The sequence below is a fragment of the Trachemys scripta genome, chromosome 1 (assembly GCF_013100865.1).
Source record: "Trachemys scripta elegans isolate TJP31775 chromosome 1, CAS_Tse_1.0, whole genome shotgun sequence".
NCBI lineage: Eukaryota > Metazoa > Chordata > Testudines > Emydidae > Trachemys > Trachemys scripta.
Genome location: NC_048298.1, coordinates 94924351 through 94936754, shown reverse-complemented (window position 1 = coordinate 94936754; position 12404 = coordinate 94924351). Strand labels below are relative to the sequence as shown.

The 12404-nt window shown below is 41.1% G+C and overlaps 1 protein-coding gene across 1 annotated transcript in view; it reads right to left on the bottom strand.

The window, feature by feature from the left end:
• SYN3 (synapsin III) overlaps positions 1-12404 on the bottom strand; it is a 280859-nt gene that overhangs the window by 176185 nt on the left and 92270 nt on the right. Inside the window, exon 6 of the mRNA XM_034777964.1 lies at positions 7972-8061. Coding sequence (XP_034633855.1) covers positions 7972-8061 — 90 coding nt within the window. The remainder of the gene's footprint in view (positions 1-7971; positions 8062-12404) is intronic.

Here is a 12404-nt window from a genome sequence, read left to right as displayed (position 1 = left end):
GGAGGCAAGGAAAAGCAACATCCTGACAGGCACTTCCTAGAACTTTACATTTGAGCTGCCCAATGGATTCCAAGTGGGTCAAGTGCTCTGTTTCCCCCAAGCTGTTGTTAACGTAGCTGTGGGCACATTCTTATTCCACGTCCTGAGGTGAGATGGGGGAAAGGGATGGTCCTGGCTTCACTGTCGACTGGAGGATCTTTTGGTTCTGTTTTGTTTTTATTAAGAAAACTATAATATAAATTTTCTTATTAAATAAAAATATTTTAAGGTTTAATGTTGATGAAGAGGGGTTGCTGACAAAATGGGTGACTGTATATTTTACTGAGTGTACGGGGGGAGGAGGGCAACACTTAACAACATTATTTGTTTTTGTTTTTTATTATTATAATTATTTATCTTACATAGACATGTATCTTCAGTTCATTCCACTTAGAGCTGCTGTCAGCAAGAAAAGGCATTGCAGTCATGCTAGACAGGGACAATATAGCATTCTCTATGCAGTGATCTTTTCAATTTGTTTGGGGCTTCTTCGCCATTATGAGAGGGGAAAGAGTGTATTCTAGTCTTGGGATTGATGCATCAATTATTTTGGGGCTTCTTTGATTTCAGGGGAGCTATGCTGATTTACACCAGTTGAGGATCTGGCCCATTTAATAGAAGCCCCTTACAGCAGAATGCATGTGATTAGCTTAAATGGCATTTTCATAGAATTATTTGATTAGAAGGGACCTTGGGTGGAATAGTCAACAATGCCTAAGTGGTTTAGGAGCACACAGCTCACTGAAAGTCAATGGGACTTGTGCCCAGGCACACTTAAAAATGCCACCCCTTGTTGCTATCCTTAAATTATGGACCTGATCATCAAAGGGGGAGATTAGGTTGCTTTTTAGGGTCAGGTGCTACATCACCCTGCTTCCCTTTTGAGCTGGGCATCATCAAGTTGGGCTGTGAGCACAGGGGACCAATTTCTGCTCTGTTCCATCTGTGCAACCGCAGTGCAGTCACAGGTGTCACAGAGAGCAGAATTTACCCCTGCATCTCTAGCAATGATAATGCCACCAGTGCACTTCACAACTTGTGGAGTGACCATCACTAGAGCTAATCAAGGCCTGACCCAACTACCATTTGATCAAAGGTGCTTTAGCAATCATTAAATCATTGAGCACAGCCATTTCTCCGAGCTTTGGAAGGCGAGATGAAGCTTGTCATGCAATGAGTTGTCGGACGTTGATTTGGATTTCTATTAAACTGTGGCTCTGTATTTTACCTGCTCACTGACTGTATAATTTAAAATCATATAAATAGCTGAAACATTACAGTATTGCAATCACATTATTGTGAAAATCTTTATTTTGTTGCTACAAAGATGTGTGTTCCTAAGTAGGCTGTAATGTATCTATGCGCTTTGTAGAGAAACAAACAAAAACCCCAACCCTGCTACCAGCAGTGTTATTTTCCTAACCAGATTTCCATTTTATATTGCAGAGGGTAAAAATATGTTTGACATGCAGACAGCTAGACTGGTAAAGGCGGGGGCTTGGAAAGCAACCCTCTCCCTTGCCAAATAAAGATGCAGTCATAGAGGCTTTTTAAAATGTGGAACCAAATAGAGGGAAAGAGTGAGGGGGAAGAAACCAGCACAAAATACATTTTTTGGGGGAGGCTTCCAGGTTTTTTTAAATGAATACTATCAGGGACAGATATTTTGTGGACTAAGCTTGCCTTGGAATCAATGGGTGTCTTTCCATGGACTTAAATGGGCTTTGGGGTCAGGCGCCTAAATTTCTGCCTCTCTATCTACTCTTTCCTTCCCTCACTGAAGATCACTCCAGCCTGCCAAGAGACAACACCCTCCTGGATTACAACAGGCCCTGCAGGATGTAGGCACTCTGTCTGGAGGAGAGGAGTAAAGCTCCCTCAGGGTGTTGTTTTCCCAGATTAGCGGGGGTTGCCATTGCGGTTGCACAAATATCTTGCTGCTTCCCCTTTGTTGCTAAGGTTGAAATGTGGCCTCTAACATCAGCACCAGCCATACTCTGTGCTGAAAGGGATGCTGTCAATGGGACACTACTTACATCAGTGTCTGCACGATCAGGGCCTTAGTTTTTAAACAAACACACTTTTGCTAGGTTTTAAATAAATCAATATTATTAAAACTACATTTTTACAAACCTAATTCACTTTTCCAGACTATTTTTGCAGTTTCCTAATTTCCGTTTTGTTGCCTCTTCTCTGAGCTTGGACAACAGATCTGTCAGTTTCACTTTCAAATCCAATTTCACTTTCCAGTTCTCATCACAAGCACAGTACTGGAATGTTCGGACTGCCAACTCTGCCTGGGGGCTCTTTGCTTCTTGAAAAATGGTTTCCTTTTAAAATTTGGAGTGGGGTGTTTTTTCCCCTTTTTCTTTAGGGAAAAGGGTGGAGGGGGTTATCTGTATGTGGAATTTCCTGTGCAGAGTCCCACTGTGCAGACAGAGCAGTCCACCAACACAGTGTAAACTGCAGGATCAGGGCCTAATTTTGGTGTGCCAAACATGACCCTCATCTACACTTTGAGCTGGGGTGTAATTCCCCACTCGAGTAGACAAACCCACTCTAGCTCTGATTGGCAGCGCCAGTGGAGGGACAGGTTAGTCACTCCTAGTACGTGTCTAGTGTCTCAGAGGGATGCTACTTGGCAGCTAGCCCCTCCTGCCACTCCGGCTACACTCTGTTATTAGCACATTAGTACTTGCAACCCCAGGTCAAAGTGTAGACATACCCTTAATATGTCTGACTCATCAGCGTGGATCTTCCACACTCACCAGTGGGGCAAAATGCTACCTCAGGGTGCCCATGAACACACCACTTTCCAGGAACTCTAAAGTGAAGGCACAAGGAAGAAAGAAGTTCCCATTGTTTCACAGGACTTTCCAGGTATATTACTTCAACATTTTTCAGAATATTTTAAGTCTATGAATCCTTTGTATTTTGGGAGGGAGGGACAAAATTCAAAGGATGGCGCAAACTTTTTTTTTTTTTTTTTTTTTAATACATATATAAAAATGTAGGTCAAAGTTTTCTATCCACCAAATCTTGACAAAATCCTTAAAAAAAACCCACTAAGCCTATGTCGCTGCTTTTGTTGTAGTGGCTTTATCAGTATCTCAGTCACTCCCTTTTCTTCACTGAGCCCCTCTGCTGTTCCTGGTAGTCAGAGAAATTTGGGGAAAGGAAATGAAGCCTGGGAGAAAATTTTCTCCCGAAGAAATATATTTGTTGCTAAATTCTGTAACACTGTTTTATGGTTTTCCTCCATGTTATTTATAAATTTTATACTCAATGAATGTATAGTGTCTTTAAGGTAATACTGCATAATGTTCAATTTTTATAGTGTCTTTTTCTTCTAAGCAGTAAAGTGGTTTTATTTCTATCACAGACATTCTGTCTCTGCCTTGCTTATGTTAGTCAGTCTCTGTTACTTTAACCACATACAACTGGTACCATATAGTTTAACATACACAAATGTTGCTTTTTCATTGGATCTTTTGTGAAAATTAAGCCTCTGTCAATTGTTCTACTCCTGAGGACTCCCTCAACAATCCCTCTCTCTTTTTAAAGCAAACACTCTCCTGAGGTTCTGTTGTTGGGGTCACCAGTTCCAAGATGGAAGAAAATCCCCTTTGGAGCCTGAGAGTTCCACTTTTTAGATGGCCAGATGGGATCACTACAGAGCAATGCAGCCACTATGGCTGAACACGTAACAAACACTGACTGCTCCTGAGGAGAAATATTTACACTGGTTGTGTGTGCAGCACAGGGTGCTGTTGCTATTACAACAGGGTGCTCCACAGAGGCTAGTTTGAAGCACATTTTATCCAATATACCAGTGTTTTCATGGACTTATTGCCCATAATGAGAGGAGGTGGAGGTTACTCAATCAAATCCTTTCCATTGTGAAAATCTCAACCCTTGTAATTTCTCTTTAACATGAGTAGTTATGGGTAGTCCAAAAATTCTCCATCAAAGCTTTCTTTTTGACAGAAAGTCAGCTGTTCAACTACATTAATATTTTCACAGAGGAGTGCCAATTTTCCCTCACAATTTTGAGTTTTTATTAGAAATATTTGGTTTTCCTGCAAAAAGTAGAAATTTTCCATTGAAAATGTTGACAAAAAAATTTTGGGGGGAGGGAGGGGGTGTCAAAAGTTTCCATCACAGAACCCTCCTTACACACACACATTTTCTGACCTGCTTTATGACTAGTCCTCATCCATACCCCTTTCCAAATAGAAGCCTATTAGCATTGGGAAAAGTTTGGATATGCAAAGATGCGTTTTCTGATTTGACAAAACTACTTGTGAGGGAAAGTTACTTTAAGAAGAGATTTAATTCAAGTATCTTCATAAACACTTCTATAGTGCCTGCCATACAAGGGTCACAAAATGCTTTACAAACACCAACAAACTTAGTTCCACAACACCTCCGTGAGGTGGGAAAGCATTATTATTCCCATTTTACATATGAGCAAGCTGAAGCAGGTCAATTAAGTGACTTGCCAAGGTCACAGCAGATGTGCGTGGCAGAGATTGGGAAAAGCACCCAACATTGTTTCCATCACATACATGCCCTTTTCTAGTCTCTATTTGCACGAATGGGATTTTGTTTGCCTAAATGTTTGGGGAGTAGCTACTCTTCATAAGGATACCCATATTTGTACATGAACAATTGTGTTTGCGTACAAATGAGATTATTGGCTCTTCATTATTTGCAGTATTGTCAAACAGGTCAGAGACAACGTGCAACCATCCTTCACACCTGGGGCCAATAAGAGGACCCTACATGTGGCTGTGGCCAAAGACAGACAATGTCACATCACTGGTGACTGCCCTCTGGCCAACCCGATAGTGGTCTGCGGGCTCTGCACTTCACTGACAAGGCTGCCGCAAACTGGCTTGGCAAGTTCCGCATCCAATAAGAAGTTATTTGCAATTTGTTATTCTATTTAAAAGGGTTCCATCGTTCTTTCCAGGAGTCAAAACAGTTCTACAATGCTACCCATTGGCTGGAAATTGCTTATCTAAACTATCTCATGAACAACAAATACGTTTGGATGAGTCTACAAATGATTTCCAAACAGAAGGGGAAAAAAATAAAAGCTATATCTGTCAGATAATTTATTTGCAACAAACAGTTTGATCAGCTCTGTTAGAAATACAAATCCTGTTGTGAGAGCAAGGCAAATTCACATCTGTACTGGAGCATCTTGGATGGCAAAGCGTCCTCATAATTTGTTGGTATTATGATTAAATGAAATCAGGCCTTACAAATTAAATTGACTTAACAAACAAGGACAAACTGTAGCCCAGTGTAAAGAACACACCATTCTGCTATCTGTCTTAGAAATTTATCTGGCCCCCATGACTGTAGCATCTGAACACCCCACAATCTAACATTTCTCCTATGAAGTAGGGCAGTGCTATTATCACCATGTTACAGATGGGGAATGGAAGTATAGAGGGAATAAGGACCAGAATTTTAAAGATATTAGGTGCCCACATATACAGATGTTTTGTGGGATTTTCATAGGCAGCTGGAGACTTTTTTGGGATTTTCGAAAAAATCTCACTAGACATCTACTTACATGTTTAGGCACCTAAATACCTTCAAAAAATCTGCTCTCAAAGGTCACACAAAAAGTCTGTGGTAGATCAGGGGCTCAAACCCAGGTCTCCAGAATCCCACAGTGGCATCCTAACAACTGGACGACAGAAGCTTTCTTTAGGCCCTTGCCTAAAGACCAAGACAAGAGCTAGAAATATTGGACAAGCTGGAAAGATATGGTAAGAATGTCTAATCATTTGCAGTTTTTTATTCCAAAGTGAACCTAAAAACCTGCTGATAATGCAAGTGGGTGGCCTCATTTGGATCATGTGACCTGTTTTCTAGGTCTGCAGCCACCAACCATAAAAACTTTCCTCTGATTATACGGCATGCTAATCAGCCACATCATCTATGGGCCCAGCCACCCCACAGTCAGATACCATAAAAAAGCCTGACATTTTGACCATTAAAAGAACCAAGTGTGGAATAAAGCAACACTGGAGCACAGCTCAATGGACTCAAACACTTTCAAGACACGCTTCACTCTCTCTCTTTGAGTACATATATATATTACCACCCAGCTTTGCTAACAATTATGGAGGCTTTTTTCACTCTGTCAGATGTTTATGAATATGGGACGTATCTTAGAATTATAGATATGCAGGTTTTCAGTATACCATAGAAATGCAGGGCTGGAAGGGACCCCCAGAAGTCATCAAGTTCAGCTCCCTAAACTAAAGCAGCACCTAAGTAAACCTACACCATCCCTGGCAGGTGTTTGTCCAACCTTTTAAAAAAAATCTCTAATGGTGGGGATTCCACAACCTCCCTTGGAAGCCTATTTCAGAACTTAACTATCCTTATCATTTCAAAGTTTTTCCTAATATCTAACCTACATCTCCTTGCTGCAGATTAAGCCCATTAAATATTGATCTACACACTTAAAGGGAAGATATCAATCAACATCCATAACACATAATTTTCTTACTGCGATTGATAATTTGCATTTAACAAAAGCATATAAAAAAAATCCCCAAATAGAAGTTTGATAACTGCTGTTATTGGATGTCATAATCTTTTAAAAGATTATCTACAGTACCTAACCCTTATATCACCACTAATCCTACCAATGAAGATTAAGAAAGAACCCAACTGGTTGGACTAGGGAAGTTGGTAGCATTGATTTTATTAACAAAATTAAAACAGACAAAAAATGGTGGCGGGTCCTATCTGAATACTATTCCACTTGTCTTATGCATTTACAGCCCTGATCTACTTAGCTGGAGTAGGCCTTCTAGCCTTATGACCTCTCAGTTGCAGGGCTGTGTACTGGCCTATAAGAGGGATTTAAGTAAGGAGATATTGTATTAGGAGTGTCATATGAGTAATTGAGGGAGGACACGAATTTTCATCTTAAAAGCAGGGCTGCCCTTAAATTGTCTGTGTGTGAATCCCACCAGCCTTGCAACTGAATTCAAAATGAACCCAGCTATACAAACTAAAAGGTAGGCGATAATTCAGACATGGGGTCAGGGCTCATAGACAGAAAAGACCATTGAGATTTTTGAGGGATGCAGAAGGAGTCATAGGTTCATGGATGCATGTTGACCGTCGAGTTTCTCAAAGGACCAGGCTAAGAGTAGTCATGCCTCTGCCTAGGGTCACTTGTAAGGGGAAAACAAAAGAAATACAGCTGAGTTGTACCTGCTTCTTCCCCAGGTTCAAAAGGAGACAGCTGCCCAGCACTCTTAGGAAGTTGCTGCCTTTAAGGAGCCCATGGAATGCTTAATTACTGTGCAGGTCTAAGGTACAGTATGTACTAGTTCACAGATAGGATGAATAAACACCAAGAGCAATTATGCTACAGCAAATTACACAAACCAACTAGAATAAAAGCTAATCTTCACAAACTCAAAACCACTTCATTTAACAATCCAACAGCTGGTAAGTATATCTAATAGATGGGAACTAATGTCACAGATGAGACAAATCAAGAGCAGCACAGCACTCTCTTATAAGAAACTTCTTCTGCACCCCACACCTCTGATCTTTCGGCTCTTCTATTCATTAGAAAGAGTGCAAAGACCAACTCAGCCACATCCAAACAGACCTTTTCCCTGCCTATGACAACCAGAGTCAACAATTTATTTCTCACTCTTTCACCATATGTGTCCATCCAAGAACTGAGGGAAAAGAAAAGAGGCACCCAGGGCAGTGTTCTATGCCTGCTATTTTTCTGCTAGGAATTTATTGTCTGTAAAGTCACAGCTATTGTTTCAATTGCTAAGGCTCCCAGAGTGAGAGACTCCTTCCACTCCCAACCACAGATTCGCTGCATCTTCCCCAACTAGATCATCATCATCAAAATAAACAAAGGACACTTACCATCTGCTTATGGCTTGGGAAGAATGTTTGCTCCACAAGGGGGAACTTCTCAGGACCCAGCGAGTTGAAGATTTTAATTAGCTGAGAGAACTAGAGAGAGAGAGTGAATGAATCTGTTTATTAGACAATAAACCAGTGCTTTTAAAAAGTGCTGGTATGAAGGGTGGTGGGGGCGGGGGGCAAGGGAATCACATTATCTTCTCCCACCCACCTTTCTGCAATTGACAATGGTGAAAAATATGGGTATAGCATGCTAAGCTATCACTCTCTCTCATTGGGTGCATAACACCCAGGCATCTTGAGAGACGGGAAGGAGTTAAGTGAAGAGGCTGGAAGTGGACCAGCTTGCATTCAATTACAGATCCACTATAAACAGGCTTAGCTTTCACAGTATAGAAGGGCTGAGAGAAAAGAGAGAGCAGCTCATCTTGACAGTCTGGAGGAAAGGGCTCAACACACACACGGGTCAGAAATAAGTAGTACCACTCATGTATAGCAAGAAAACAAAATAAAGCTCTCTCCACCAATCCTTTATTTGGTTGCATGGAGATGTTTCTTAAAAGATCTGTGTAATCAAAAGAGACACTCACTAGACAGAGAGAGTCTTCTCCAGCAGTGGCTCTCAACCTTTCCAGTCTACTGTACCCATTTCAGGAAGCTGATTTGTCTTAAGTAACCCCAAGTTTCACCCAACTTAAAATCTACTTGCTTACAAAATCAGACATAAAAATACAAAAAAGTGTCACAGGACGCTATTATTGAAAAATGCTCACTTTCTCATTTTTTACCATACAATTATACAATAAATCAATTGGAATATAAATATTGTACATTCATTTTAGTGCATAGTATATAGAGCAGTATAAACAAGTCATTGTCTGTATGAAATTTTAGGTTGTACTGACTTTGCTAGTGCTTTTCACATAGCCTCTTGTAAAACTAGGCAAATACCTAGATGAGCTGATGTACCCCCTGGAAGACCTCTGCATACTTCCAGGGGTACACATACCTTGGTTGAAAACCACTGTTCTACACTATCCAATTTGAGTGCTGGGCAAAGAAAGCATGAACCTGATGTCTATCATATAAGCATCTCTTGTGACTAGATTCACCTGAGAGGGTCTGTCACCAATCTCACATGCATGCAGCATGATGCACACAGAATGAAATAGAGAAGGGTCCATCTCTTACTTCCCCATTTATCTTGGAGTTCTGATGAAAGTATTTTGTGCAAGTCTATTAAGTACCTTCATTTGGATCCCCTTCGCAGAATTGCAATCACTGGGCCACCTTAGCAAACATTTCTGTTTACTAAATTTAATCTTGCACTTCCTGGTGAAGGGAGATCATTTTGGAAATTAAAGGATGATTCCTGTATGAAAAAATACTGCCAGTTTGTAAAAAAAAAAAAAAAAAAAAAACAGTCTGAAGGGCATGTGCCAGACACAGGCCACATACTGAAATGGCAGCTGCCCTTAGATTTGTAGACAAACACAAAGATTTCCGTTTCTAAATTGTGTGGGATGAAATTCAGTGTTTGAGAAAATCCAGAAATCTTCCATTGGTGGCATAATCACATCACTAGTACCACCACCCCCTCGCACACATCAGCAGATAAGAGGAAAAATTTCACGGCTAGAATAATTTTTGTTGGCAACAAAGGCGTTGATCTAGAGGAAAGAGGACAGATTGTGTCTCTTAACTACTTGGACTACCACTGCACATCCCAGAGAAACAAAACAAAACACTGTTTTGACTAGCAGATTGAGAAAACAGAACTTAAAAGTTACACAGAGTGAGATGGAGACACAGAGAGAAAGATCAACACACCGGCGAGAGAGAGAAATGCGTCACAATGGGTGCACACACAGCACATGCAGATCTACAAACAGACACATAGATGCTGTATACATGTTACTCTAGGAAAATAACTAAAGCTACTGAATAATTGTCTGGATGACATATGGTATATTTGCTTGAAGTTTGCCTTCTTTTTGAAGCATTAGGAATCGGCCACTGCTGTAGTAATGGGTGTGATAAACATGTGCTGGAAAAGGACTGAACTATTTTTTGCCCACCCTCACCATTATAAGATGGGGCAGAATTGCAAAAAATTTACATCTTTCATATTGACCTCAGTAGCAAATGTTACATGTGTGATCGGCACGATACTGTACAAGAGACATCAATGGATTAACCTAGTACAGCAACTCTTATCTTCTTGTTTAGATAAGAACATAAGAATGGCCATACTGGGTCAGACCAATGTCCTGTCTTCCAACAGTGGCCAATGCCAGGCACTTCAGAAGGAATGAACAGAACAGGTATCATCAAATGATCTATCCCCTGTCGCCCATTCCCAGCTTCTGGCAAACAGAGGCTAGGGACGCCATTCCTGCCCATCCTGGCTAATAGTCATTGATGGACCTATCCTCCATGAATTTATCTAGTTCTTTTTTGAACCTTGTTATAGTCTTGGCCTTCACAACATCCTCTGGCAAGGAGTTCCACAGGTTGACTGTTGTGTGAAGAAATACCCCTTTTTGTTTTAAACCTGCTGCCTATTAATTTCATTTGGTGACTCCTAGTTCTTGGGTTATGAGAAGGAGTAAACAACAACACTTTCTATTTACTTTCTTCACACCAGATACTTGACACATTGACAAGGAGAATATGTCAAGTATCCTCCCTGTATGTGTGTCCTAAATTGAGAGGAATGTTATTGTCAGCAGTTCAGCTAGCTTATTCCTTCCACCTAAGGGCCCACCCTTACTCATGGTCAGTAGTACCTCAGTCCATAAGTAGCCCTATGGATTTCAATGAGACCACATACACTGAGTAGTCCTATGCTCTGTAAGCATGGGTGGCACAATCTGGGCCCTTACTATCCCTACTCAATCATGCATATGCAGTAGTGTAGCATGCCTAAGCTTGCTGGGCTCTTCTATGTCAAAAGTTACTGCAGTAGGAAGAGTTTAAAAAGAAAAGGAAAAGTGCATCTTAAGGCTGAGGGTAAAATTGTCTAACATGGCTAGGAGTACGTCTACACAGCAACTGGACACCTGCGGCTGGCTCGTGCTAGCCGATTTGAGCTTGGGCTGTTTCATTGCTGTGTAAGCTTCTGGGCTCAGGCTAGAGCCCGGGCTCTAGATATCTGCGAGGTGGGAGTAGGTTCCAGAGATTGGGCTCCAACCCAATCCCTGAAACCTACACAGCAAACAGCCCCACAGCCTGAGCTCCGTGAGCCCCAGTCAGCTGGCCTGGGCCAGCTGTGGGTTTTTCTTAACTGTGTAGACATACCCTGAGTTACCTAGGAGCCTAAGTCCCATTGAAAGTCAATTGCAAATCACTAAGTGATTTGGAATTTTTTTTACTCTGAGTCTTCAAATCTCCCCCACCCTGTGAAGACGTGTAAGCTGTTTTACAAAATTGTGGATATTACTGCACATCATTACCCTGTATGAAATCCTGCAGTGTTTTGTACTGTAGATTTTATAACACAGTGATTGTTACAATTGGCTAATGCATCTGGACTGGTGTGGTTACAGCAACATTTTTACATAATTCTGAGATCCTGAAAATTCATTTTTTTGTTTAGCCTCTGTGAAATAGCCCAAAACAGTTCACTCAAAACACCCAAAACAGTTCGAGTTGTGCATGTCAATGCAAATTAATTTTCCATCCCTCCAAAAAGAAAAATTGTTTTGAAATATTGAAAAATTCACAATTATCATTCAAAAATATGAGCGTACTTTTGAGCCTCAATTCATTCAACAGTTGGAGGAATCATTCCAGACTATTGAAGGAAAAACCCCATAAAATCGTGAAAGTTCCTCATGAAATTGGATCAGGTTTTTGGATAGGATTTTGTTTGTTCACAAACAAAATGTGAAAAACCTCATTTCTTAACATTACCTAATTTCATTTTTCACACATCCCTACAGTTATGTCTGTCCAGTAAGTTTCCAATAACCTTTGTCAAACAGATTCCTCCTTTCAGGATGCCTATTTGCAATCAAAATGCAACAAGGGAAAAATATCTGTCCCCAAGAAAAGCTGTTGGTGTCTCTGTCTCCTAGCGATCATAAAATCTTTTGCTCTTACTGCCAGAGAAGCTCTCAATAAACAAAGGCATGACAGAAACACATACCTGAGCCAGCTCCAACCAGATAAAGCCACTAGCTGTGCCAAATGCCAGTCTGAGATCTTAGATTAAGTAAATTGCTTTGTGGATTTAGGGTTTTGTTTGTTTGTTTGTGTAACAGGGTGCACTCACCTCTCCTAAGCAGGGCTGGATTAACGCAGGGGCTTTGGGGGCTGCAGCCCAGGGGGCCCTGCAGGCCCATGGACCAGATATGGCCTGCTACTTCTTTTCATCTGGCCCGCCGGCATGCCCCTAGGCGAGGGGCGTTCAGGGAATCTTTGCGTGCTGT